Source organism: Microcebus murinus, chromosome 6 (assembly GCF_040939455.1).
Source record: "Microcebus murinus isolate Inina chromosome 6, M.murinus_Inina_mat1.0, whole genome shotgun sequence".
Classification (NCBI taxonomy): Eukaryota; Metazoa; Chordata; class Mammalia; order Primates; family Cheirogaleidae; genus Microcebus; species Microcebus murinus.
Genome location: NC_134109.1, coordinates 101,138,004 through 101,165,431, shown reverse-complemented (window position 1 = coordinate 101,165,431; position 27,428 = coordinate 101,138,004). Strand labels below are relative to the sequence as shown.

Genomic DNA, 27,428 nt, shown 5'->3' with positions numbered 1-27,428 from the left:
ATTCACCTACACTGACTTGAGAGCCAACCGCCGTCCGACTCCCAGCTCATTTCCAGTCCCAAAGAGAAGTCAGACGAGAAGTTTTGCTCCGTGGGAGGAAAGCCGTCACCCGGCTGTGGCGCGTGGGGCGGGGGGTAGTGGTAGAGCTTTTCCCAGCACATCTTGTCCAACCACTGGCTTTACTGAGGAGACAGAGGGCCAGGGAGGAGCTGTGGTTTATCCAAAGCCACACTGGCGGATCGCTGGCTGTTTGTTCAGGGCCCTGAGGCTGCTGGGAGGGTTTTCTTCTTTGTAGGGTTCCTCCGGACTTTCCGTCGTAGATGTGAAACTTCTGTTCCTCTCTCAATTCTGTCTAGCGAGGCACAGCCATCTGACGGTGGGCTGTAGAGGTCTTTTCTTTTCACCTTCCGCTTACCCCATGAAGGCAGTGGGTAGGTGGAGCACTCCAGGGAGGACTTTCCAGAGTGGAAGAGAAGCAGAGGTTAGACCCAGGACTCGATCCCTATCATGGCTTCTTGAGTAGGTTCGGATGTGGATGCGGTGTGACCGTGAGGCTTGTTTGCATCTGTGGTGTCTGAGTTGGTCTCATGACTGGGTCATCAGCCTGCATATTCTTACGTATCTTTGGAAACATGGCTCCAAAGCCCTTTCCCAGCCACCCTGCAGTCCTCTAGCTACGGCTGTGTAGCTGTAGTTACCAGACACATCTTTCTCCTTCTCTCCTGGGTGGAAGTAGGGTTCCACAGGTTCTGCAGCACTGTTTTCTAGATCTCCTTCCCCTGGAACTAACCTCTTGACTGTGTTGAGTTGTCCCAGCTCCTCTGACTTTTGCCCATTGGGTAGGTACGGGTGGAAGGTGCAGGAGAAACTTCTGGGTAGAAGAGCTGCAGGACAGTTGTGAGGGAGGAAGAAAGGTGAGAGGTCCATAATGAGCGATCCTGTTGACTTTGGTGATGGGTTAGCCCTGCTGGTCCTCAGCAAGTCACTTGTCACCCAGCCTTATTCTCCCTATCTATAAAAATGAAAGGACTGAATTAGATTGTGATTTCCCAATGTGTGGTTTTGTAGAACATTTGTCCCTTTAAGTGCTTCTTGAAAAAAACTATTCTATGGTCCAATAAAGTCAGGAAACTGCCTGTAAAATTCCCACCTGGAGTTGGCAAGCCCCTGAGAAGTCCTGTACTGAAAAACCTGTTGCACTTGTCTAGCCAAGCACTGCCCAGGCTCATGTGCCCACAAACCCCTTTTGCAGCAGCCCTATTAACATCCCATGAATGGGCAGTCTAAGGGGTGAACCCTGGGACCCAGCATTTCTAGTGCTGACGGTTTAAGTTCTGTGCCTTTCTTTCTCTTTTTTTTTTTTTAAGACAGATTCTCGCTTTGTTGCCCAGGCTAGAGTGAGTGCTGTGGCGTCAGCCTAGCTCACAGCAACCTCAAACTCCTGGGCTCAAGCAATCCTTCTGCCTCAGCCTCCCAGGTAGCTGGGACTACAGGCGTGCGCCACTATGCTCGGCTAATTTTTTGTATATACATTAGTTAGCCAATTAATTTCTTTGTATTTATAGTAGAGACGGGGTCTTACTCTTGCTCAGGCTGGTTTCGAACTCCTGACCTCGAGCAATCTGCCCACCTCGGCCTCCCAGAGTGCTAGGATTACAGGCGTGAGCCACCGCGCCCGGCCTATGCCTTTCTAAACGTGGGGCTCTCACCACTGTTGGACGGATGCTTTCTGAGAATTCCATGAACCCAGAACAGAAGAGTGGGCAGGAGAGAACCAGGAGAGCCTACTCCTGACAGCCCCTAGACAAGGCAAGAGAGAGCAGAGATGTCTTCTGTGTTGAAAATCACAACAGGCACCACGTAATGAGAGTTCACCTTGGGCCAGGCACCGTGCTAAGCCTTTTACATATATTTTCTCATTTAATCCTTCCCATCATCCTTCAGGGTAGGGATTTCTTATTTTGCATATTTTCCTCTATTTACTTCTAATTTATATTCCTATAATGCATTTTTAAAAATTCATATAATTAAAAAGGAAGAGATATAAATTACCCATTATCCTATAGCCTATAGAAAACTGCTGTTAGCTTTTGATGTCTATCCTTCTGCACTTTTCCCCTATACAGTTATAAATATTCTCTTTACAAATTTGAGTTGTATTTTTCATTCTGGATTTTTTTGTTCAATCATCTTTTGTTCAAAACAAAAATGAGATTATATTACAACTTTAATTTTTTTTTTTCATTTCACACAAAACAAACATCCTTCCAGGTCTGTGCATATGAATGTGGTAGATATTATTAATACTATCTGGATTGTTAAATGAAGGAACTGAGGATCAGAGATGGAAGTAACTTGCCCCAGGTCACACAGCGAGTACCCAGAGTATCAGGCTCTGGAGCCCTGGTGTGGATGACACACAGGCATCATTTGGTGGTTGGTGGGGAAGCTGCAGGGTCTGAAGACATTTGTGCTGCAGGTGGGTTTTAAAGATCTGTAGTCCAACTGTGGCTCAGAGCAGAGACGTTTCTTCCTCAAAGTTTCTTAGCAAGCCAGTGGGTTTCAGACCTCCCCTCCCAATATCTGGTTCAGGCGTCATCCTGTGAAGCCACAGGCCTCACCCAGGAGGCCAGAGCTGCCAGTTCCTGGACTCTGGGAGTGTTTGCCCCCAAGTCCTCTGAAAAGTGATCCTCATCTATAAATAAGCTAGGCTCAGATGTCCCAGCACATTGTGTGGGGGGAATAAAGAAATGTCGAAAACAGCAACTTGATTATGCCCAAGGTATGTATTTTTACACATGCCCGGATATAGTACATGTACAAATATGCTATTCATAAGCTCAGCCCAGTGGTTTGAAGGGGACCATATGCCTTGGTGTAGTGTGTGCACATGTGCAGTTAATAAACACACCCTGTGTCAGGGCGTGTGTGCATATTTTGGAACTAATGGTGAAGACTGGACCCCAAGGCAATTCCCTAGGACTTACACTAACTTCTAATACTACGGGATAATCTAGGGGATAATTTTTCTTCCATGGGAACCAGTAACCAGTGAGAACAATGTTTTCCAAATTCCAGGCATTCACAAACCACCACCTTCATAAGTTTGACCATCCTTATACCATTTTACACAATCAGTTAATAGTTTTCTTTACTTCAATTTGATCTTTTGTTGCTGGAACACATATTAAAAAGGAACATTGAAATTGAAAACCAGCAACACTTGCCATAAATAGAAGATAGCCATAAAAATAAACATACTAGAACTACTAGAATAAAACTACTAGAATAAAAAAAAATGTGTATCCGATCCACTTGAAATCATTTTGTTATCGCCATTCATTCTCACATTTTGAAAAACATGGAACTAATGGACTTGAATAACATGGGCTTCCTCATCCAGTCTTCTGCCCTACCCTCTCCCAGGGTCCACCGTGTCTGTCAGCCTCATGTCACCCTCGGCTAGTGTCCCCTTTCCCCTTTCCCTGGGTGGATCTCTCAAGGGCTTAGAGTGGGGGCGACATGGTCCTTGGGAAATTCAGAGCAGCTATGTCATTTCTTCTGTGTTCTTGAATTCCTGGCCCCAGCTGGACTTCTGGGGGTGGGGGCAGCGGACTCAGGCTTGGGGCTTGGAAAAAAAACCTTCCTTTTGAATAGAGGTTGTTTTCCATTCTATAAGTAGCTTTTGTTTTGTGTGAAATTTGAATTTATTTTAAAATGGTGAACTATACCAACTTTACAGAGAGGGAAGAAAAGTGACCTACCAACTGAACACAGCTACTAGCATTTTGAATGTTCCCTTCCAGTCTTTTGAAATATGTGTATGGTTTGTACCACTGTGTGAGCCTGGGATTCATAGATATGTTTATGTCCATTATCTAATGTGAGCTCATCAGACACGAAGAGGGTCAGGGTTGTAAAGTAGGCAGGACAGGAATTATTTAACCCATTTTTCAGATGAGAAAACTATTGCCCAGATATGTAATGTCGCTTGCTAAAAATCACATACATCAGAACCAGTTCTCTCTAGCATGCCACAGTGCTTCTATGTTAGAGCCCAGAGTTACAAAACAAAGTGTACAGGGGCACATACTATTAAAAATTTAAATTAAAAAATTTTATATTTCCAAACCAATACGTACATATTCATTGTAAAAAAAATATTTTTAGGCACAATAAGTGAGTTCTCAGTAATCCCACTCCCAGAGAAAACCTTCATGAATTATATGCAAGCCTTGCCACCCTTAACTTTTTCTGTGCGTATCCTAACCTATCATTTATCTATTTTCCAAAAATAGAATTGCTTCATAAGCACTGTTTTGTGACTTTATTCCCACCACTAACCAATATATCTTGGACATCCAAGGACAGGGCTTCTGAAAACACATTTTAACAAAACAGAAAAGATTTCAGATGAACCCTAGGAGTGGTTCCACCACCGCTCTGTTGGCTGCAGCAACAGCACCGTGTCTGGGGAAAAGTATTCGTTCATTCATTCATTCAGCACACATAGTTAAGGAAATGCTATTTGTCAAAGGAGGCATTAGCTCTTAGGCACTTGGAGCCCTAGTTCCCCGGAAAGACCAGGAAACTTTGGGGTTAGGAAGTATGGGCAGCTCCTGGCCGCATAGCTGGCTAGACAGAGAGAGGAAGGGCAGAAGAGGAGGGGTCTTGGAGCCAGAGCTTATTAGGTCCAGCAGACCTGGGTGGCGGGGAGGGGATTGTTTCCTAGATGGGTCCCACTTGTCCTTTTCCATCCATTTTTCCACGGAAGCAAGCGGGGTCCTGGCCTGGGTTTTCCCTCCAACTGCCCCAGCCTCCCTGACCCCTTCTCCCCTCTGCCCCAGGATTTATGTGGGCAGCTGTTGGCCCTGAGGGTAAGGGGCTGAGGGCAGAGGTGGGTTTGCCATGGGAATGAGGGAAGGAGTGATGCAGGTTTATATTTTTTTCTCTAAGTCTTTGGGCCACAGCAGGTTTCCAGGCCTATGTCCAGAATTCTCTCCCAATACCCTTTCTCCCTCAACCCTTGAGCTACTTCCCTTCTCCCATGTTTAGATTTTCTTAGACCCCACTTCCCCAGGAGCTAAGGGATCCCCACCAAGCACATAGCCACCCCATTCCCTCTCTGGCCCTGGCCCAGCCTAAATCCCAGAGTCCAGCACCATTTGCTCTGTTGACAAACTAGGACTCTCAGCCTGGAGCTGACCCTGCAGGGATCCCATCTGGGGCATTCAGGGGGACCCACTCACTCTATGCTTGGGCCAGAGCCGCTCTGCTCCCCACCATCCCAGCCCCCCTGGAGATCTCCCTGCCCTGGATTACACTGTCTCTCAAGCAAGGTCTCTGGATCTTTCTAACCCGTTCACCAAGAGAGCAGAGACTACCACCCTCATCCATCATGCCCCTCCCACATGACGTACATGTTGACCAGGGCCTGCTGGGGACCATATCCCTTCCACGGGCATGCTGGGCCATCTAATGGCTGCTGAGACAGGCAGGTGGGATGAGTGTGGCATTTGGCACCAGAAGACTTGGGTTCAGGTTTTAACTATGCTCCAGCTATGACCCCTGGGAAAATACCCTACTCCCTCTGAGCCTCAGTTTGGTCTCCAGTAAAATGAAGGCATCTCTGTCTCTTGGAGGGTCAGATGAGATAGTGTGAATAAAGGGTATTTTTTTCTTTTTGTAGTTTTATTTGCCATTACTCACAGACATCTTGCATAAAGGGTAGTTTATCAACAGACAAAGGATGTATTAATAATACAGGCAGGAGGTAGAAAAAATTAAACGGTATACAAGGCTATATAATAAAAAGAAAGACTCTCCCACCCTTAACTCCTAGGACCACAGGTCCCCTCCCCAGAGACAGCCATCATTACCAGGGACATTCAGTACGCACACAAACATATAAGTGTGCATGTCCATACACACATTGTTTTGCACCAAAACACATTTTGAAGATCACCCTCTGTCAGCACACATGGAACACTCCTTTTTAACAGCTGCCTAGTGTTCCATTATATGAACCTACCCAAACCAATTTAGCCAGTTCCTGTCCTACAGATGGACACTTGAGTTGTTTCCAGTCTTTTCTATTACAGACAATGCTGAAATCAATATCCTTTGACATATGATTTTGTGCACATGTTTGAGGGTATCTGTGGGATAGAGTCCTAGAAGTGGCATTGCTGGGTCAAAAGGTCCATGTAGCTTTGATGTTGAGATATCACCAACTTGCCCAGGAGAGACAGTATTGGCATGGCCACCAGCAAGGCAGGAGTGACTCCCCCCATTCCCTCATCCACACGGGGTGTTGTTAAACCTTTTGATTTTCACCACTCTAATATGCGAAAAATGCTACTTATAGTTCTAATTTGCATTTATTTTATGATGAACCACCCTCCCCATGGGCACCCTGCCTGCCTCACCGCTGCCCTCTCACCTCTTCCCAAGGTTCATCACTCTTCCCAATGGCGTCCTTCAGATCCTGGATGTTCAGGAGAGCGACAAGGGCTCCTACCGCTGTGTGGCCACCAACTCAGCCGGCCAGCGCTTCAGCCAGGAGGCCCTGCTCAGCGTGGCCCGCAGAGGTAAGGAGGCCGGTAGGCTGGGGGAACATGGGGGGTTCTGGAGTCAGCCACCTCAGGTCTGGGAGGGGCTCTATCTTCAGATGGGTGACAGGGTTAGTCCCATGGACGAGTGAGGCAATGAAGCCCAGAGAGGGCAGGCAGTGCCACCACCCACCAAACTTGGGATAGAACTGGGGCTGGAACCTATGACTCTGGACTCCTAGCGCCGACTTCCTGTGGAGTCTGCGTTCCCTTGGGTTGGATGGCGCATCCCAGGCTGGGGACAGGCGGAGGCAGAGGTGAGGCATGTGAAGAGGGGTGTCCGTGCCCTGAAGCCCTGGTCCCCACCCCTTCCCTGCCCCTGTGTGAGCCCCAAGGGCTGCAGGCACTGGGAGATTCCTCCCTCTCTGCTTGCTGTGACCTAGCCCTCCTGTCCTCTCTGTTTCTTTGAAAAGCTCCTGTCCCTGTGTGACAGAGTAGGAAGGGCACAGGCTTTGGGGTCGGAGAGACCCGGTTTGAATCCTGGCTTCTCTGCTCACCACCTGTGTGACCCTGGGCTCCTTATCAAATGTCTGGCTCACAGGGGTTGTAAGCATCCCTGAGATAAGAATGGAAAGTGCCTGGCACCTGGCAAGTGCTCCACAGATCTCACTTCTGGGGCTCCCCAAGGGGCCCTCCCTCTCCACCCTTGGCCATGCACCTTCCCTCCCACCTGCCCCTCCTCGTCCCCATCCCTTCTGACCTCCTCCTGGGCTAAGCTGGTGGGCTGCTCCCAGGCTGGGTCCCTCTCCCGCCTGTGCCCGGGCTCTCTGCCTCCACCTGCTGGACAAACGAGGTATTCACCACTCTGCTCTGGAGGCCAGGGTCCCACTAAGAACTTGGCAGGGCGTCAGGGTTCAGGGAGCTGCCATGTAGGCAGAAACGCAAGCCTGCCCCCTGCCTTTTCCTCGCTGGAACCCAAGGCCCTTTGGGGGAGGGCTTTGCCTAAAGTCACACAGCACATTACTGACAGTGCTGGAACTAGAAATTATGACTTGACTCCATGTCCAGTGCTCCATCCATGGCCCTAACAGTCCTCTGCCTAAGGATGGGTTGCACTTGGGAGGGAAGAAGGGAGTAGGTGTGGGTCTGTGCAGTCACTTCTCTGGTGCTGAGTAAGAGGCTAGGCCGTTCTCCTGACTCCGAGAGAAAGAGCCGTGAGGTCCAGTCCCAGCTCTGCTGCACTTTGTGGCTACTTTCCCGTCCGTCAGATGGAACCGCTGCCGCTCACTGCCACACCCGCCTCCCCGGGTTACTGTGAGCATCAGGTGAGGTATTGCATGTGAAGACGCCTACCGGTAAGGCTGCCTGGGGCCTGTCTTCTCTCCAGGGGCCCTGGCATCCACCAGGGGGCAGGACGTGGTCATCGTGGCAGCCCCAGAGAACACCACTGTGGTGTCCGGCCAGAGTGTGGTGATGGAATGCGTGGCCTCGGCTGACCCCACCCCTTTTGTGTCCTGGGTCCGGCAGGGTAAGTGGAGAGGAAGGGGCAGGCGGAGGACGTGGGGATAGAGGTGTGGCATCTCACGTGCCCCTAAGTCGGGGAGCATGGTTGGTGGTCACCAAGCTGGTGTGGCAGAGCCTATCCCAGGCCTGGGTGTCATGGGCAACAGCATGTCGGAGGCTGCGTGGGGAACCTGGACAAACTCAGTCATCCCTCAGCGTAGCATATTTCCTTTACAAGGCACTCTGGGGCTGTCACTCACAAAACCGTTATCGCAACCCAGCTGAGGGTGGCACGGGGCTAGGTCCCCCACTTATTTCTGGTCTCACAACTGTATTGTAAGTGAGTGTTTGAGACCTGGGAAGGGGCCACACAGCCATCGAGTCACGTGGAACCAGGATCCTCCTGCTGGTCTGTGTAACTACAAAGCCGGCTCTCGGCCCATCCCAGCGCACTGCTGCCTGCTGGTCACAGCGAACAGAATACGCTGAGGAGCCAGATGGGGTGGCTCACACTTGCAATCCCAGTCACTCGGGAGACTGAGGCAAGAGGATCGTTTGAGCCCAGGAGTTTAAGACCAGCCTGGGCAACATAGGGAGACCCCCATCTCTCCCTGAAAAGAAAAAAAAAATTGGATGACAAGTTGTGGTGGGGCATGCCTGTAGTCCCAGCTACTTGGGAGGCTGAGGCAGGAGAAACCCTTGAGTCCAGGAGTTCGAGGATGCAGTGAGCTATGATCGTGCCACTGTATTCCAGCCTGGACAACAGAGCTAGACCCCCATATCTAAAAAACAAACAAACAACACAGATGACAGAGGCAAGGACCCAGCCCTCTGAACTCACAGTCTGGGTGAGGGAGAGAAAGCACACACACACATGAAGGGAGGCTTAACAGCGTCAGGCTGCAAGGTGAGAAGTGCCAAGTAGGACTGAGTTACTGGAGATGCTATCAGGGTAATGAGAGAGCTTGGCCAAGCATCGCTTTGCAGTCTCCCGAGCACGTCCACACTCCTTCTCCTGTCAGCCTCCAAGAGCCTTTTCAGGAGCGGAGGGGCCACAACTGTTATTTCCACTGGGCAGATAAGGAAACAGGCTCACAGAGACAGGTGGCATGCTGGGACCCAAGCTTTAGAACCTGTTCCCTTTTTGGTGCACCACTCCCCACAGTCCTATAGAAAGGAAGCAAGGGTTGTTCTTGTTTGCATTTGTCAATAAGAAGTGACTTGTCCCAAGTTGATGTCACAAGTAAGTCTTGAATCCAGCTCTCTTTACCCCTTCTTCCCTGACTCATTCTATTACTCTATACCTCCTTTTTGTTTATGTCTCACATTCAAAAGAGTATATAATGAATATATAGAGTTTAAAGAAAAATAATACACTGAACAACTATGTACCCACTACTGATCTGATGAAACAGAACAGTGCTATTATCTTCACGAACCTCTCTGACCTCGACCTCCTCAATGGACTTGTGACACCGCCTTGTTAGGGGCATCCTGGGGCAGCAGGACCATCATACTACCCGGGTAACTTGTGCTGTCACCCAGAAGTTCTGTATAAATATCAATACTTCTCAAATCCTAGCCATGCATCAGAATCGCTCAGGGAGATTGCTGACACTGCAGATTCCCTCCTTTCAGCCCTGGAGAGTCATGATCTAGGAGTTTTAATGCTTAACAAGTGCCCCAGGTCTTTGCTACTGAACGTGTGGTCTTTGGGTCTACCACCTAGGGCTAGTTAGAAATGCAGAATATGGGGCCCTGCCCTGGGTCTCTACATAGTGACAAGGTCCCTGCATAAAGATTTGAGAATCTGCAGTCCCAGAGGATCCTGACGCCTAGGAAGACAAGGTCTAGAAAGGAGCTTCTTTTCTGGCCCCGGGCACTGCTCTCTCTGGGAATTTGCTCCAGTAAGACAGGGAAGGGGCCTGGGTTTTTGGTTTTTTATTTTCTGACTGCAAATGTAGTAGTACGTGTTCATTGTAGAAAACCAGGGAAAAAACAGAAGTAGAAAACATCTACCACTCAGAGATTAAAATTAGCATATTTGAGTATATTATCTTCCAAGTTTTTTTCTATGCATATGTATATTTTGTCCCCAAACTGAGAAAGCATGCTGTATTTATAGTTCCAAGTCCTATTTTCATTCAACCGCATATCATAAACATTTCCTTCAAAAGTTTTTCAAAAAGGATTTTAATTACTATCTAAAGCTCCATCATTTGAATGTATTTTTTTTAAATTTTATTTTAGCGTATTATGGGGGTACAAGTGTTAAGGTTACTTATATTGCCCATGCCCCCCGCTCCCCTCGAGTAAGAGCTTCAAGCATGTCCATCCCCCAAACGTGGCACATCTTACTTGTTGTGGTTATGCCTATCCCCTCCTCCTACCCTCCCGACACCCGATAAATATTTGAATGTATTTAATAACTATTATAAAATGTAATTCACCAGTTCCAACTGTTGGATTTCTCAGTCCTTTCCAGTTGTTTACTGTTACAGCTAACACTGTCCCCAAATACTTGCCTGTAATTCTGACCATCTCCCCAGGACAGAATCCCGTAAGTGGGCTGGGCGTGGTGGCTCACGCCTGCAATCCTAGCACTCTGGGAGGCCGAGGCGGGCGGATTGCTCCAGGTCAGGAGTTTGAAACCAGCCTGAGCAAGAGCGAGACCCTGTCTCTACTATAAATAGAAAGAAATTAATTGGCCAACTAATATATATAGAAAAAAAAATTAGCCGGGCATGGTGGCACATGCCTGTAGTCCCAGCTACTCGGGAGGCTGAGGCAGTAGGATCGCTTAAGCCCAGGAGTTTGAGGTTGCTGTGAGCTAGGCTGATGCCACGGCACTCACTCTAGCCTGGGCAACAAAGCGAGACTCTGTCTCAAAAAAAAAAAAGAATCCCGTAAGTGGAATCCCTGGCTTCAAGGTCTACATAGAGCTCCTTTATGGCCCTTTCTCCAGCATTGCAATTTACTGTTTTTAAAAACATCCCAATTTGCTGCATGAAAATTAACATTTGTATTTTGATGTGCATTTCTTTGATTACATGGAGTTGAACACTTTTTTTGTATTTCTAAGCCATTTGCATTTCTTCTGCGGATTTTCTGGTCATGTCTATAAGGCAGGGGCTTTCAAAATGGTTTTCATTTCACATCAAGATAAAAGTCTCTGTGCATATTCAAATCTTTGGTTTGGTCAGACCTTACCAGCCCTGTCTTCATCATGGTACTGCGCTGAGACCATAGATAAGGAGTGTGTCCTTGTTGAGAGAAATGAATTTAATAATAATGGTAACTAATAACTGGCTAGTGTCCTGAGCACTTATTATACACCTTTGCTGTGCCAGGGGTTCTCGAAGACCTTACTCTCTCTGCTTGGCAGGAGCCCTTTTGGTAGGTAGGGACCTCCTCCCATTACAGACGAGACTGTAGGGCCGTCACTGTAGGGCCGTCACCGTGGAGTCACCGTGCTGGCGAGAGGAGGAGCTGAGATTCCAGCCAGGGGCTGTTGTGTCCGCTTTACTCGCGTGTAGAGGGTTCTGAAATTCGGAGAGTGGATCTAGGCCCAGCGTCCCCTCCAGCACAACTCCCTCTCCTTCCGCAGACGGGAAGCCCATCTCCACGGATGTCATCGTCCTGGGCCGCACCAACCTGCTGATCGCCAGCGCGCATCCCCGGCACTCGGGCGTCTATGTGTGTCGCGCCAACAAGCCCCGCACGCGCGACTTCGCCACTGCAGCGGCTGAGCTCCGCGTGCTGGGTAAGGCGGGGGCTGGAGGGAGCAGGTGCGGGGCACACGGGATTGGGGCGGGTTAGCTGGGGCTGGGGGGAAACACGCGGGTGTGTTAGCGGGACTGAGGCAGGCGTGATCCTGGAGGATGGAAAGGGTAGGACTCGGGAGAATGAGCTCACAGGAGGGGTGCGAGGAAGGCGGGCGGGTGGATTGGGATAGACAAGGTAATTGGAGGATGGAGTGGGAGAAATTGAGTCAGGGATGGGAGGAGAGGGGTGATGAGCCTGGCTTGGGTAATTGGGGGCTGGGGAAGGGTGGGACCTAGGTAATTAGGAGGAGAGGTGGGACTGAAGTTATTGGGGGAGATAGTGGAGTGTTCTGGGTGGTTCCAAGAAAACTGGGGGACAGGGTTGCTCAGGGTTCGGATAATGGAGAGGGCAAAGCTGGTAGATGTGGAGACGTTGCGGGGAGGGGAGAAGGAGGAGGGTAAATGGGGGTGGGGTTGGAACTCCCAGGAGGCTGAGGAGGCCTGGGGACAAATCAGGGTGAGAAGGAGAGTGGTCATTGTGGGGCTGGGGTAAGTGGGGGAGGGGAGGGGGCGCATGTGCGTTGAACTAGAGTAGTTTGGGGAGGGGTGAATCAGGGGGAGGTTAGAGTGATTCGAGGAGGCGGATGGGGTGGGGGAGGGGGCGGACCTCAGTGGCTGAAGCCCGAGGTCAGCGTCGCCCTTCCCGCCCCTAGCGGCTCCCGCCATCTCGCAGGCGCCCGAGGCGCTGTCGCGGACTCGCGCGAGCACAGCGCGCTTCGTGTGCCGGGCGTCGGGGGAGCCTCGGCCGGCGCTGCGCTGGCTGCACGACGGGGCGCCGCTGCGGCCCAACGGGCGTGTCAAGGTGCAGGGCGGCGGCGGCAGCCTGGTCATCACGCAGATCGGCCTGCAGGACGCCGGCTACTACCAGTGCGTGGCTGAGAACAGCGCGGGCACCGCGTGTGCCGCGGCATCGCTGGCCGTGGTGGTGCGCGAGGGGCTGCCCAGCGCCCCCACGCAGGTCACGGCCCGGCCACTGAGCAGCTCTGCTGTGTTGGTGGCCTGGCAGCGGCCGGAGCTGCACAGCGAGCAGATCATTGGCTTCTCGCTCCACTACCAGAAGGCACGGGGTACGTCCGCCCGGCGCCGCAGACGCCCGGCAAAGGCCCAAGCAGGGCGCAGCGGGGAGGAGCGCGGGCCGGGTGACTGAAGGGTGGCCTGGTGGCTAGCGTTGGGGATGGGATGGGGTAGGAGCCCCCAGCAGAGACCGGCGTGGGGTACAGCGTTAGTGTTCGGCCTGGTGTGGAATCCACGCGTGGCGCGCTGCTCCCTTCCCCTTAGTGGTGGTGGTTACGGGACAGAAGGGAACGGGTGCTGCTGCTTCCAGGGAAAATGCCTTGGTGGTTCTGGAGCTGCCTCCCGCCTCAGTTAGCTAACTGCACCAGGAGTCATTTCAATTAGACACCAGAAAGAACTTCCTAACTAAAGGAGGAATTAATACAGTGAGATGAGAAGCCTAGGGAACCTATACTCTCCAGCTCGGATTATCAGGGGTGATTTAGCTATAAATGGACTATTTCAGAGACCAGGTAGATATGAAGGATTCCTAGACAGACTCCAACTGGCCAGTGCTGATGGTGGCCCTATGACAGTCCCCCGTCCCCTGTGTCACCACCCCAGGCATGGACAACGTGGAATACCAGTTTGCAGTGAACAATGACACCACGGAGCTACAGGTTCGGGACCTGGAACCCAACACGGATTATGAGTTCTACGTGGTGGCCTACTCCCAGCTGGGGGCCAGCCGCACCTCCAACCCAGCGCTGGTCCACACTCTGGATGACGGTAGGGCCAGTGGACCTGCAGGGGGCAGCCTGGGGCCCAGAGAACTCCCTGGGGCTGGTGGCTCACCTTCTCTTTACCAGTGTAAGGGCACCTTTACCTGCCTCCTGTCATCTTTTGTGCCCTGTAAGAGCATGGGCAGGGGTTCTTTTCCCCAGTTTACAGTTGGAGAAACTGAGGCCCAGAAAATGAGAGTGACTTGCCCAAGGTCAGTAGTACAGCTGAGACTCGAGCCAAGGTCTTGTGATTGCCCATATCATGCAATGCAGTTCTTGACACCCATGTACCATCCAGTTGGGTTCGGGACCAGTGACCTTAACTCATTGGATGTGGAAGATTATGAGGGCGGGAAAAATGTCCCCTCATCTTCCGTCTTGGGGCTCCCCTGAGAGGCTCCCTTTGTCCCTCAGATCCTGGCCCTGGCCTACTTCTGACTTGCTCGGTGACCTGGGCAAGTCTCAGGCCGCTCCCGAGCCTCACCTTCACGTTGGTGGAGCGGAGCTCACGCTGATGTTCTTCTGTCTCAGTTCCCAGCGCTGCACCCCAGCTCTCCCTGTCCAGCCCCAACCCCTCGGACATCAGGGTGGCGTGGCTGCCCCTGCCCCCCAGCCTGAGCAATGGGCAGGTGGTGAAGTACAAGATAGAGTACGGTTTGGGAAAGGAAGGTGAGTGGGGGCAGGGGCAGGCATGCTCAGGAACGGCCAGCGTGGGGGAGTCAGGGAGTTGAGCTGAGTGGTGGGGCAGGGACAAATCGTGCAGGCTGGGGGCAGAGGCAGCAGGAGTGACAAGGGAAGACAAAGGGCTAGGGACAGAGGGAGGCCTGGCTTCTAGCTCCCCCTCCTCTACAGCCGCAGCACGTGATCCTATTGGGTCCCTGCCTCAGTTTCCTTATCTGGGAAATGAGGCAGGTAGCCTAGGTGATCCCTGGAGTCCCTTCCAGCTCACAAAGCAGAGGAGGGATGGGAGGCAGAAGGTGTGCTTGTGGGGATGGGGAGGGTGGGACATTGGGGTGGGGTGTGAGGGCAGAAGTAGGTCATCTGGTGGAGGAGTCATGAAAGGGATAAAGAGTTAGGGACAGGAGAGTGGCTGGGGCGCTGGGGCGCCAGGGCGAGGGCTACGAGGGAGAGAAGGGCAAGGAAGCTGGGCGTGGGGTCCTTGTCAGGGTTCTGGAAGCCAGGCGGCGCTGGATGGCCTTCTTGGCCAGCCCCTTGTGCCTGCACCTGGTCATTGACAGCTCATGGGGACGGGGCAGAGCATGCCATAATTCTCCCCACAGCGGGCCAAGGCAATGGCCTATGTCAGCTGGGGGTGGAGTCTGCCGGGCGCCGAGGGCTCCGCTGGGCACCGAGGAAGCCGGATCTGAGGTGGAAGAGTCAGCACAGGGGAGTCTGGGGGCCATGGTCCTCAGGTGGTCACCCAGCACCCCATATTTGCTGTCCCTGCAGATCAGATTTTCTCCACCGAGGTGCCAGGGAATGAGACACAGCTTACGCTGAACTTGCTTCAGCCAAACAAGGTGTACCGAGTCCGGATTTCGGCCGGCACAGGGGCCGGCTTCGGGGCCCCCTCCCAGTGGGTGCAGCACCGGACGCCCAGTACGCACAATCAGAGCCACGGTACGGGGGCGGGGAGACAGGCATGCAGTATGTGTGTGGCCGTGTGGGGTACGTGTGTCCGTGGAACCCAGTGCCACCCCCACCCCTCCATCAGAGACTTCCTCGGCTCCCCTGCTCCATAGGTAAGGCAGGCCAGGAGTAGAGGTGAGGGGCTGGACTCTAGTGTCCCTTTTTTTTTTTTTTTTTGAGACAGAGTCTCGCTTTGTTGCCCAGGCTAGAGTGAGTGCCGTGGTGTCAGCCTAGCTCACAGCAACCTCAATCTCCTGGGCTCAAGCAATCCTCCTGCCTCAGCCTCCCGAGTAGCTGGGACTACAGGCATGTGCCACCATGCCCGGCTAATTTTATCTATATATATTAGTTGGCCAATTAATTTGTTTCTATTTATAGTAGAGACGGGTCTCGCTCTTGCTCAGGGTGGTTTCGAACTCCTGACCTTGAGCAATCCGCCCGCCTCGGCCTCCCAGAGTGCTAGGATTACAGGCGTGAGCCACGGGGCCCGGCCTAGTGTCCCTTTTATTTGCTGTGTGACCTTCACAAACCATTCACAAATCTGAGGCTTCATTTACTGCTGAGGGGTGGCGCGAGGATTACAGTGTATCGTAAGTGAAGTGCTTAGCGTGTCATAAGAACTCTAAATAGTGGCTGTGTAGTGCTCGCTTCAGCAGCACATACACTAAAATTGGAACGATACAGAGAAGATTAGCGTGGCCCCTGAGCAGGGATGACACACAAATTTGTGAAGCATTCCATATTTTTTAAAAAATTATTAAAAATAAAATAGTAGCTGTTTCAATGATGATTGTTGTTGGTTTTTTTTGAGACAGAGTCTCACTTTGTTGCCCAGGCTAGAGTGAGTGCTGTGGCATCAGCCTAGCTCACAGCAACCTCAAACTCCTGGGCTTAAGAAATTCTTCTGCCTAGCTGGGACTACAGGCATGCGCCACCATGCCCAGCCAATTTTTTCTCTATATATATTAGTTGGCCAATTAATTTCTTTCTATTTATAGTAGAGACGGGGGTCTCGCTCTTGCTCAGGATGGTTTCGAACTCCTGACCTTTAGCAATCCGCCCGCCTCGGCCTCCCAGAGTGCTAGGATTACAGGTGTGAGCCACTGCGCCCGGCCAATTGTTGTTTTTGTTGAGAGACACAATCAATTGCAAACAGTTGGAGTGATTAAATGCAGACAAAACCTGGCACACACACTATCTGTGTGACAACGGGCAAATTATTTAACTTCTCTGAGCCTCAGTTCTCTTATCTGTAAAATGAGAATGGCAATATTTTCACTGTTTTAGAGGGCTGTGAGGATAAAGTTATAGTGTATGTTCAAAGTGCTTAAAACAGTCTCTGACATATAGAAAGCCCTCCACTCTCGGGCTCCAAGTGGGGCTCCCCACTCTAATGGCTGCACCCCTCCTTCCCGGCCTCAGCCACGTGTCGCCTGCATTTGTTCCTTCAGGAGATTTATAGAGGCCACCTCTGTGCCCACCCCTGTCCTGGAGGTGCTCCTTGCTGACCCTTTTGCAAATGCCCAGAAGCTGCCTCTGCATTTCCCTCACCCTGTGCTTACAGAATAGTGAGTTCACCTGGAGACCGAGCCCAGGCCGGCACTTAGGGTGGTGGCTGAGTGGTGACTCATTGGGAGAATGCCAGTCAGGCTCTCATTGAATGCCATCTTCCTGCTTCTTCCCCATGCCTCTCCCCTACTCCCATTCCTGGCCTCCTTCTCCTCGTCCCCCATTCTCTTCCTCCTTCTTTCCCGTCCTCCCCTGCCCCTAGTCCCTTTTGCCCCTGCAGAGCTGAAGGTGCAGGCAAGGATGGAATCCCTGGTCGTGTCGTGGCAGCCGCCTCCTCACCCTACCCAGATCTCTGGCTACAAGCTGTACTGGCGGGAGGTGGGGGCCGAGGAGGAGGCCGACGTTGATCGCCCCCCAGGAGGCCGTGGAGACCAGGCGTGGGATGTGGGCCCCGTCCGGCTCAAGAAGAAAGTGAAGCAGTATGAGCTGACCCAGCTAGGTGAGGAGGGCGGGGGGAAGGAAGAAAGAGGGACAAGCTGTGCATGGAGCGAGAGACACAACGCTCTTTGTGATGGGAGAGTGACCCCAGAGGTCCCTCTGGCCATTGAGCCCCGTGACCTTCCCCAGTCCCTGGCCGGCTGTACGAGGTGAAGCTGGTGGCATTCAACAAACACGAAGATGGCTACGCGGCCGTGTGGAAGGGCAAGACAGAGAAGGCTCCCACGCCAGGTGAGGGGCTGGGGGAGGAAGGCAGGGAGGGCTCCGTTAAGGGCTCAGTGCGCTGCCTCCTTTCCCTTTGCCCTGGGCCAGCCTGGTGGGCAGGAAGCCTAGTAGCCTCAGCTCACCCCCAAACCCATTCTCCTAGGGTCAGGGGGTGGCCCTCTTCTAGCTCCAGACACCCTGTATCATAGAGAGACACTCCAGTGTGTGCACTGTTAGGTCTGCTTGCTACCTTATTTTCATCATCCACGAACAGAGCTAATTTAGAAAGTTTGAACAGAGAGAAACCCCATGGTTGATCAGTAACTCCTAACTCCAAGTTTGGCCTTAAAACAATTTTTAAAACACCTGCCTAGGCTGGGCGCCGAGGCTGAGGCGGGCGTATTGCTCCAGGTCAGGAGTTCGAAACCAGCCTGAGCAAGAGTGAGACCCCATCTCTACTATAAATGGAAAAAAATTAATTGGCCAACTAATATATATAGAAAAAAAAATTACCTGGGCATGGTGGCGCATGCCTGTAGTCCCAGCTACTTGGGAGGCTGAGGCAGGAGGATCGCTTGAGCCCAGGAGTTTGAGGTTGCTGTGAGCTAGGCTGAGGACACTGCACTCACTCTAGCCTGGGCAACAAAGTGAGACTCTGTCTCAAAATAAATACATAAAATAAAATAAAATAAAATAAAATAAAATAAAATAAAATAAAATAAAATACCCACCTACATCACACAGATTATCCCTCTAGACAGGGAGGGTATCCTGTGTGGCCTCCCAGGAAACTGAGGCTCAGAGGGAAAGGGGACTTGTCCAGGGTCCCACGGAGCCTAGGCTCGAACCAGAATTCCTGGCTCCCAGGCAAAAGTCTTTCCACTGCCTCGTGGCCCTGTGTCGGCCCCTCAGTGGCCCGTCACGATGCTTCCCAGGCTGCTTTTCAACCATGTGGCGAGACCACTCACCAGAAGCCGTGAAACCTGGCTCCAGTTCCAGTTTGTTCATTTATTCATTCAGCAGATATTTCACTGGGTGTCTACTATGTGCCAGCTCCGATCTGGGAATTTAGTGGTGGACAACACAGATAAGACACCTACTCTCCTGGAGTTAATTTTAGTTTATGTAATAAACACCTATCATCATATAGCATTTCCTATATTCCAGACACTTTGCTACCTACTTTACAAATATTAGCTGATTTAATCCTTGTAACAACCCCATGAGGTAGGCACGATCATCAGCTCCACTTACAGAATAGGGACTGAAGGCACAGAGAGCTTAAGTAATTCCTCCAGGGTCACACAGCTTTGAACCAAAGCAGCCTGGTTACCGAGTCTGTGCTCTTAATTGCCGTGATTTGCTGCTTCTGTGTTACATTCTTACGTACTAGTGTGCCACAGTCTGCGATAGGTATGACCGTGGCAAAGATCACTTAAATTCTTGGAGGTTCCGTTTTCTTATCTGCGAAGTGGGAATGATGCCACCCAACTCACCGGATCGAAAAAGAGGGTCAAAGAAAGAGGCTTGGGAACCGTAAACCACTGTACGTATTTAGCAACGAGTGTCCTCCTTCCCTTCCCCAAACTCTAATTTTCACCTTCCAGACCTGCCCATCCAGAGGGGTCCGCCCCTGCCCCCAGCCCACGTCCACGCAGAGTCAAACAGCTCCACGTCCATCTGGCTTCGGTGGAAAAAGCCGGACTTCACCACAGTCAAGATTGTCAACTACACCGTGCGCTTCAGCCCCTGGGGGCTCAGGAATGCCTCCCTGGTCACCTACTACACCAGGTGGGGGACTGGACTCATGCACCCGCTGCTGCCGGGGAAGGAAGAGCAGGTGGGCGGGGCCAGGGCAGCACAGCGAGCCTGGGATTCAGGAACATGTCCCAGCTCACCTGTTGGGCTGGGGCACACCGAGGGGCCGCACAGGGCCCGCCTCTTACCAGATGGTAGCAGGTGGAAAAGGAGAGCCCAGCCGCCACCACAGAGCCCTGTGCTCAACCTGTGGAGAAGGCGACGCAGGACAGACCTGTTCTCCAACCTCAGAGGGCTCCCGATCTGATGGGAAAGGGAACTTGGCCGCTGTCCTCAGACGCCCCCGCCCCCCTCAGCTGGGGAGACAGAGCCTGAGGAGCTGATCTATACAGCTGCTCCAAGGCAAAATCAAGCCCAGGAAAAGATGCATCAGAGATGGTTCCCTGGATGGAGAATAACTTAGATCAGTCCAGGAAGGCTTCCTGGAGGAGGGGGCCTGACCTGGAGATTGGACATGGGACTGCATACATCCGCACCTCTCTGTAGGTCCCCTGGGTGATGTCAGTGGCCCCCATGGCGGGGAGCAGCTTTCCTTCCCAGGGTAGGGGCTGAGGCTGAGGGCTGGGGAGTAGATTGGAGACGTCTGCCCTGCTCAGAGAGTGTGCTGAGAGCACTAGTCACATTTCTTGCCTCAGTAGTTCGGGAGAGGACATCCTCATTGGCGGGCTGAAGCCATTCACCAAGTACGAGTTTGCCGTGCAGTCCCACGGCGTGGACGTGGACGGCCCTTTCGGCTCCGTGGTGGAGCGCTCCACCCTGCCTGACCGTGAGTGGCCCCGGGCGCCCCCCACCCGTCTTTTGCCTAACTCCTCCTTGCCCCAGCGGCCCGCCTTCCTGAAACATCCCTCAGAGCCCCAAGGTGTGGGCAGAGCTGAGTGCAGAAGACTTTCTGGGAGGGAGGAGTGGCGGTGACATCACCCCCACCCCCGTTTTCCAGAAGTTCCCCAACTGGAGACCAGACCTCACCTGTGCTTTGTGGTTTGTTCCAGTGAAGGAGGAGAAAGGGAGGCCACGTCCTCGTGCCCTGTCTTCCAGCTGCCCCCAGAGCTGGGTCTCTCGGTGACCCTGTCTCTCCTCGTCTCCTCCCCTGCACCCCAGGGCCCTCGACACCCCCATCTGACCTGCGCCTGAGCCCCCTGACCCCGTCCACCGTCCGGCTGCACTGGTGCCCCCCCGCGGAGCCCAATGGCGAGATCGTGGAGTATCTGATCCTCTACAGCAGCAACCACACGCAGCCCGAGCACCAGTGGACCCTGCTCACCACAGAGGGTGAGGGGCTGCCCCAGGGCGTCTGAGCAACAGCTTCCCAGCCTTCCCCTTCCAGCCTCCCCACAGCTGGGCTGGTAGTGAGAGTGGTGCTGAGGTTTGTTCTAGAGGCTTCTGGGGGGAGCAGGCAGAAGCCGCTGCCTGCGTGAGAGGAGCAGAGGCTCTCGGTTCTGCGACCCTGCGCACCCTGCACCCCACCCCAGCCTACCCCCCATCCTGCTGTCCCTGCTTGCCTCACCCCCAGGAAACATCTTCAGTGCTGAGGTTCACGGCCTGGAGAGCGACACCAGGTACTTCTTCAAGATGGGGGCGCGCACAGAGGTGGGGCCCGGACCCTTCTCCCGCCTGCAGGATGTGATCACTCTCCAGGAGAAGCTCTCAGGTATGAGGGCAGCGAGGAAGCAGTGGGGTCCATCCTGGGGCAGCCCTGGCTCCCCGGAGGCCCCTGAGGTTGGCTTCTAAGCCCTGCCTCTGGGCACAACTGCACTTTCATTGTTTGGCACAGCTGCCCTCCTGGTTTGGTGGGGACGGGGGGAATTTGAAGGGGAAATAGGTGTGGTTCAGTGGTGATTTGGCTGAGAGGTGAGATTCAGATTCATGGGGGACCGGCTTGCTTTAGAGACCAGTCTCTTCGGGAGATTGCTTTGATGGGAGGACTGGCCTGGTGAGGCAACGAGCTTTATGGGGCCAAGAGGGGCAGCAGCCCTGGCTATATAATTTGCAGAGCCCGGTGCAGAATGAAAATGCCAGGCTCTTTATTTTTAAAATGGGTAAGAACTCACGCCTGTAATCCCAGCAATTTGGGAGGCCGAGGTGGGAGGATCACTTGAGGCCAGAAGTTCAAGACCAGCCTGGGCAACATAGTGAGATCCTGTCTCTACAAAAAGTAAGAAAAATTAGCTGGACGTGGTAGCACAAGCCTGTTGTCCTCCTGCCCCAGCTACTTGGGAGGCTGGGGCGGGAGGATCACTTAAGCCCAGGATAGCGACAGCAGAGCATTACACCCAGCACGGAGCCCATCTGAGCACAGGCCCTGCAGCCGCACGTGCTGCACACCCTGAAATCAGGCATGGCAGGCAGGCAAGACGTGTGTTTCATCAACAGGCCCATTTGATGAGGAGTGACCACAACCTCTAGATGTGTTGTGGGGGGACAGTCAGAGGGAGAGGTAGTAGTCCCTGTGAGGTCACAGGGCCCACCTGTCCTTGATCAGAAGATCGTAGGCATCCGAAGTGAGACTCAGGCCAGGGAGCTCCCTGAGGAAGCTACGAGGAGTCCTGATCTACAACACGGCCCCTGTGTCCTTTCTCTGTCCTTGACCTGCTCTGTCCCCTCTCCCCCCCACAGACTCCTTGGACATGCACTCAGTCACGGGCATCATCGTGGGCGTCTGCCTGGGCCTCCTCTGCCTCCTGGCCTGCATGTGTGCCGGCCTGCGCCGCAGCCCCCACAGGTGGGCAAGTCTGACCCCAGAGAGGGGAGGTCTCCAGGAAGGGCTGCAGAGTGGCTGCAGAACAGGGAACGTGGCCATGACTTGCCAGGACTCTTGCATGAAGGCGTCGGGGTGATGTACTCATGGGAATGGGGGTGGATTTAGGGGAGCCCCAGCCTACCTCCTTCAGCAAGGCCAGGTAGAGCTGTCTTCTCCCACTTCCTCTGTAGCTGCCAGCATCTTGGAAAGGGGGGGCCCAAATCTCCAGGTTTGGCCGGCACTGTGAATGGAAGAAGGCTCCGTTCACAGTGCAGGCCATTCCGAGCAATAGCAGAGTTTCCTCCTCATTGCACAGACTGGGAAACCAAGTCCCAGAGAGGGGCAGGAACCTGCCCAGAGACGCAGGCTGGACTGGGTCCTAGTCCTGCCCCCACCCCCACTCGTTGACCACTGTGCCTCGTTTTCCATCTTCCCTTCTAGGGAAGCCCTCCCGGGCCTGTCCTCTACCGCCACCCCTGGAAACCCGGCGCTGTACTCCAGAGCCCGGCTTGGCCCTCCCAGCCCCCCGGCTGCCCACGAACTGGAGTCCCTCGTACACCCCCGCCCCCAGGACTGGTCTCCCCCTCCCTCAGACATGGAGGACAGGGCTGAAGTACACAGCCTTATTGGTGGCAGTGCTTCTGATGGCAGGTGTCACTCCAAGAGGAAGGTAAGTCAGAGCCCACTCTGGCTCATCCCTGCGCAGGACGCCAGGGGGTGCCAGAGCACAGTGCGTGACCGCCAGCGCTGCCCCACCCGTCCCCTTCCCGGCCAGCTGCTAATAGAAGGCACCCTCGGCCCCTCCATGAGAGGGCTGGCGGGGCAGGGAGGCAGGTGGGCCTCCGTGTCTGGCAGAGTAGGCCAGCCTGGTTCTCACAGAGGGGAGGGCCCCCAACAGGCATTTGCAGGTGACTCAGGGTGGCCAGGACACTCAGATCCCTCCTCATCCCGGGAGTCGGGGAGACCATTCACACCCAGGCCTCCCAGTGCGGGGAGACAGGCTGGTCAGCCGGGCTGTAGTGGATAAGGCAAGACCCCACAGCACACGTCCCTCCGTGGCCGCACCTCCCGTCCGACTCCGACCAGTCCTGGCCTCGCCTTCTGCCTGCCTCGGTGGCGAAGGAGAGCCCACCTGGCTCGGGACCCTCAGGCCTTGCAGAGCCTGGTGCCAGACTCCTCTGCAGGACTGCATCCTCGGCTCTCCCCCACCGACCCTCAGCCCTTTCTGGCTTCTCCCCTGCGCCTTGAGGAGGGGGTTTAGTGGGGACTGGTCAGGAGGGAGAAAGCCAGGGGCCCCAGCCACTTCCCCCCCTATTCCTCCCTCCCCCAGCCATCACTGGTCTGGCTCCTCAGTGTCCCCTTCCTTCCCCTGTGCAGATCTCCTGGGCTCCGCCAGGAGGGCCGAGCTGGGCAGGTGCCTGGGCAGGCTGTGAGCTGCCCCCAGCGGGCCCCAGGCCCGCTCTGACCCGGGCCCTGCTGCCCCCTGCTGGAACCGGGCAGACGCTGTTGCTGCAGGCTCTGGTGTATGATGCCATAAAGGTCAGCGTCCCGGGAGGAAGGGGTGGGACAGGGAAGGGTGCCCACGCTTGTGAAGAGAAAGTAGCGAATTCGCTGGAGACCCCTCGGTGGTAACTTCCCTGGGGTTAGAAGCCTGGCTAGGAGACCCCCGGAGCCTGCAAAGGTTGAGCAGGTGGAGGACAGGCCAGTTTGCAGGACCCTGTTTCACCTGGGTTGGGGACGGTCCCTCCTGCACCCGGACCTAAGTGAGCCACAGCAGCATCCCATAGATCTGGGGCTGGCCTGAGCACACGCAGCCCTTCCTCCTCTTCATGGAGCCCCTGACTGAGTTGGGTACTTCTAGAACTCCTGGGCAAGGGCAATGGGCTGTATTCCATTTGTTCTTGCCTTCCGTGGGTCAGAACATCATCTCTGGCAGGACAGTTCCTGTGTGTCCTTTACCAACCCCCGTGTGACATCTACTCCGATGGAGGGTCAGTTTCTGTCCACCCCACAGGTGTTGGCCATTCTTCTGATGCCCACTCTTAGCAGTGGTCACCTTGTCTTGTCTTCTCTGCCCTGGGCAGGGTAATGGGAGGAAGAAGCCACCCCCAGCCTGCAGGAACCAGGTGGAGGCCGAAGTCATCGTCCACTCGGACTTTAGTGCGTCCAAAGGGAACCCCGACCTCCATCTCCAAGACCCGGAGCCTGAGGACCCCCTGCCTTCTGAGGCTCCCGATCTCATCTCAAGTGTTGGGGATCCAGGGCCAGGGCCAGACTGGCTGGACAGGGAACTGGAAGGGTGTGAGCAGGCAGCCCCTGGGCCGGACAGACTGACCTGCCTGCCAGAGGCAGCCAGCGCTTCCTGCTCCTACCCAGACCTCCAGCCCCGAGAGGCTCTGGAGGAGGCCCCTGGGAACAGCTGCCAGCCCAAAGCCCCCTGCCCTCTAGGAGCCAGCCCAGGCCTGTCCAGAGCCTCAGTCTCCTCCTCTGCTTAGCACCCCTAGCGGGTGCGGTTTGGGATGGGCTGGTATGGATCCCAGGATGTGACATGATGGTCACGTGTGTATACATGTCTGCCTGCAGATATATCATCAAGCCCTTTGGAGTCTCCCAGGGTGCTTTGGTGGCGGGGGGAGAGAAAGAAATGGAGTATTGGCTCCCCTCATACTTCTTTGTGACACATACGTGATATGTGAGAGACATATGAGACAGAGCTACATGTGATATACACACATGTGGAGAACATGTGTGTGTACTGGTTAGTGAGCTGGGAAACCTTGGCCCAGGCATTGGTCACTATGGTCTAATTGATCCTCCAGGTCAGGACAGTGGCCCAGAGTGGTCAGTCCCCAGCTGCTCTGTGGGCCCGCACCTCTGTCGCCCAGCCTTTTATTACGCACTCTGAGAGTGTCTCCATGCCTGTCTGACAGACAGCCCCAGCCCGTGTTCCTGGCCGGCCGGGTCGAGTGTGAGTAGGCTCCAGAGGCCTGGCACTTTAGCTGCGTCACCTCCCGTCTCCCCGGGGCCCAAACTGAGGGTGAGCCCGGCTCCCCTCAGAGCCACTCTGTGTTTCATTTTGTCATTTAGGAAGTTTGCGCTCCCCTCCTTCCTTGCCCTCCACCACTCTGGTGGCCTGTCTCCCAGCCACCTTGCTCTCCCAGCTCCAGTGCCCTCCCTTCCTCCCCATGCTCTTCCTGTCCTCTCTCCCGGTTCCCTTTCCCTGCGGTCTCTCATGCCTCTCCCAGACCGTGTCATTGTGTTCTCCTGCCTGGGTTCAATCTCTGCACCCTTCCCTAACAACGTGACTACCTCATGTCTGCTTCAAGGCCATCGTGCCACTCCTGTGTCCACCACCATTCACCTTGGCTGTCACCCTCCTGTCCCCCCATCTCTCTGCGCCTCCACTTGCCTCCTCCCCAGGCAGACTCCCCCGTCCCCAACCCAGTGCAGGTTCAGAGAAGACCTTCTGGCTTCCCTGTGTCTGTCTCCTTGGGATTGGGATGGGAGGGTTCTCCTTGGAGGTGGTGATGAATCCAAGTCACACAGGGGAATTTCTGAGACAGAGAAGGGGACTGTGACCCAGAGGCTCAGAATAAAATGATCCCCTCCCTTCTATGCAGGGAGGCAGGTTTGCTGGATGGAGATGATTTCACACCTTTCTCCCCAACAGCAACTAAAGGGGCAGAAGGGGAGTGGCAGTTAGGGAAGCCCCTTCCCACCCTGTGGGCCTTGAATGTGACCTGATCTGGGGTGGGGGTGAGAAGAACCCCATTCTCCGGGGTGCTAGCAGGGAGGTCCTTGCACAGAAAAAGGGTGGTTGGCTCATCTCATTTTGTTTTTTCTTTAAATGGAATGCTGAAGTCATTTTCTGTTGACCTGCCAGCTTGACTTCCATTTCCTGTGTAGTGAAAACAATGTCATTTATCTGATTTTTCACCTTAGCCCTCTCACAGGAGCATAGAAAGTGGGGGTCTTTGCTCCCTAATTGCATCTTTTTAACTGATCGGCATGTCAAGAGTTAACTCTGGCTTCTGGGCCCGATTAGAAATACCCAGTCCATCTTTCCTTTTTTTTAAAAAATGGTGACATGTCTCTGAGCGGAGTTTCAGCTTCCTGAAACCCTGAAAGCATCTGTGTTTATTATACTCGGGTGTCACTCACGTTTGACATCCGCACCTACATTTCCACCTCCTCCCCCTCCTTCAACCAGCCTATGATAACACTAAAGATTATTAATGTTGGTTTTGTATCTCGTTAAAGACAGAATTGTCACTCGTACTATTTCTGTAGCATTCAGCGTTGCTGTGGCTAACGCCAGTGTGTATGTTTCATCATTGCTCTGAAGGTCAAAAGCCTCATTTTATTTTGCTGGTTTGATTTTTTTTTTTTTTTTAAGAAAAAACTGCCCTGAATTAAATGGCTGTTTTAACAGTAGGCTCTTAGCATTACACCACATAGTCATTTTTCATGTTCTTGTTTAACAGGCACTGAGGTTCTGGTTTAAATTAAATAGCTGCAAATGAGACAATTTATAACCCATTAGGTTGGGTGGAAAATTGTTTCTCAAAAGCAAATAAGTAATAAATCTGGTATCTGCCTATAACTCACAGTTGATAAGAAAGTGGCCATTACTCACTAGCATTATATATGATTTGGGCTCTGGGTAATTTGGAAGTGTTAGGTTTGTGTCTTTGTAGCAGTATTTTTATTAGAAAAGAGTCTATTGGCCTTTTACAGGGTATTAATCCCTTTGTCACCTACCATTGATGCCTTAAGTTTTTTGAGTCTCTTTTAAAAATCTTCCTTTTCTTGATGCATGACAAGTGTAATCAAATTGTCTGTATTTAGTTTATGCTATACTATTTAATTATTTTTCCTGCATTTTTTCTTCTTACAAATATGATATTCTTTAGTGTTAAGCTAAGGCATTGATCATGTATCTGTCCCTATAATGAATTAATAAACTATTTTCCAGAAATGTGGCATTCTCTTTTGGAGCCAGTGACTAGAATTTCCTCAGCCTTTCCTACCCCAGGGAGTACATTTCCTACCAGGATGGGAAATGGTGGCTTTGGGGGTAGATGGCAGGTGGCCATGGGAAAGAACTGAGCCATCTTTCTCCCTCCACAGGCGCTTAGGAAAAAGACTTAAACTTAAGAAAGGGACCTTCTTCGATGGTACTTTCTTAGGCTCTCTTTCCATATGGGCACACACTTTTCTGAACTCTCTTGGGTGCAAGGAAGAGGGAAAAAGTTCTGGAGATTTGAGCTCCACAACTATTCTGTATAACTCTGGTCACCAGAATTATTCATGGCTACACACACATACACACACACACACACACACACACACACACGCACCATGTCTACAAGCTCAGAGA

At 53.1% G+C, this 27,428-nt stretch overlaps 1 protein-coding gene and 1 non-coding gene across 2 annotated transcripts in view; both read left to right on the top strand.

The window, feature by feature from the left end:
* Window positions 1–27,044, top strand: part of IGDCC4 (immunoglobulin superfamily DCC subclass member 4) — a 31,595-nt gene extending 4,551 nt beyond the window's left edge. The window contains exons 3-19 of the mRNA XM_012758731.3: window positions 6,454–6,590; window positions 7,939–8,079; window positions 11,662–11,817; window positions 12,532–12,945; window positions 13,496–13,660; window positions 14,185–14,322; window positions 15,103–15,273; window positions 17,054–17,290; window positions 17,419–17,520; window positions 19,101–19,284; window positions 19,950–20,077; window positions 20,410–20,580; window positions 20,822–20,959; window positions 21,925–22,030; window positions 22,490–22,718; window positions 23,426–23,587; window positions 24,133–27,044. Of these exons, the coding sequence (XP_012614185.2) occupies window positions 6,454–6,590; window positions 7,939–8,079; window positions 11,662–11,817; window positions 12,532–12,945; window positions 13,496–13,660; window positions 14,185–14,322; window positions 15,103–15,273; window positions 17,054–17,290; window positions 17,419–17,520; window positions 19,101–19,284; window positions 19,950–20,077; window positions 20,410–20,580; window positions 20,822–20,959; window positions 21,925–22,030; window positions 22,490–22,718; window positions 23,426–23,587; window positions 24,133–24,543 (3,190 nt within the window). The 3' untranslated portion in view covers window positions 24,544–27,044. The remainder of the gene's footprint in view (window positions 1–6,453; window positions 6,591–7,938; window positions 8,080–11,661; window positions 11,818–12,531; window positions 12,946–13,495; window positions 13,661–14,184; window positions 14,323–15,102; window positions 15,274–17,053; window positions 17,291–17,418; window positions 17,521–19,100; window positions 19,285–19,949; window positions 20,078–20,409; window positions 20,581–20,821; window positions 20,960–21,924; window positions 22,031–22,489; window positions 22,719–23,425; window positions 23,588–24,132) is intronic.
* On the top strand, window positions 15,923–16,029 carry LOC142871627 (U6 spliceosomal RNA). The gene has a single exon (XR_012919861.1). It is a non-coding gene; the product is annotated as a U6 spliceosomal RNA (small nuclear RNA).
* Window positions 27,045–27,428: the final 384 nt, after the last annotated feature.